Below are 688 nucleotides of genomic sequence, written 5' to 3' on the forward strand. Positions count from 1 at the left end.
GCTCTCAGCAGCGCAGCACAGCGCAGCGCTGCCCCTCCTCCCCGCCTGCTCGGGCGCGGGCGCCGTCGCCGCTCCGGTCCGCGGGCTCCAGTCCGGGTTTTGCGGCGCCCCCCCTCCCCGCCCCCGTCCCCCCCAGCTCCGCTCCCTGGCTGCGGCTCCGCGCGGCTCCGCTCGCTGCGTTGCGCCTGCATTGCCGCGGACCCGGCGCCCAGGGAAGCCACGCGCGGGCCGGCGCGGCCGGGGAGTGGCGTCTATGCAGCCGGCCCGCCCCGGGGAGGGCAGCGGCCCCCGGGGCATGGACACCGGGGCCGGCCCGGGCCGGGGCACGGGACTGAGGCTCTGAGCTGCGCGGGGCTCTGGGCTCTGGGCGCCCGCACCCTCTTGCCCGCACCCTCCTGCCCGCATCCTCCTCCCGCGCGCCTGGCCATGGGCTGCTCCCCGCGGGGCCTGTGGCCCGCTCTCCTGGCCCTCGTCCTCGTTGTCCGACTCCGCGCCTCGGGTGAGTCACGCGGCGCGTGCGCGGCCCGGGCTTCGTGGGTCCGGGGCTGGGGGTGCGGGGGTCCAGACGCGCACTCCGCGGGGAGAGCCCGCTCTGCATGGCCCGGGCCCCGAGGCCAAACTTTGCGGGCCGGGATGCGGCTCCCCGCTGTCCTACGCCCACCTTCCCCGGCCCCTTCTAATTCCCCAC

At 78.6% G+C, this 688-nt stretch overlaps 1 protein-coding gene across 1 annotated transcript in view; it reads left to right on the forward strand.

Annotated features, from left to right (window-relative positions):
* The first annotated feature begins 287 nt into the window (after positions 1-287).
* Positions 288-688, forward strand: part of UNC5A (unc-5 netrin receptor A) — a 108,416-nt gene continuing 108,015 nt past the window's right edge. The window contains exon 1 of the mRNA XM_069077487.1: positions 288-499. Within this exon, the coding sequence (XP_068933588.1) occupies positions 427-499 (73 nt within the window). The 5' untranslated portion in view covers positions 288-426. The remainder of the gene's footprint in view (positions 500-688) is intronic.

This window comes from Petaurus breviceps, unplaced genomic scaffold, assembly GCF_028583685.1.
Source record: "Petaurus breviceps papuanus isolate PSGF00001 unplaced genomic scaffold, PetGlider_PUasm1.0 90994, whole genome shotgun sequence".
Taxonomy (NCBI): domain Eukaryota; kingdom Metazoa; phylum Chordata; class Mammalia; order Diprotodontia; family Petauridae; genus Petaurus; species Petaurus breviceps.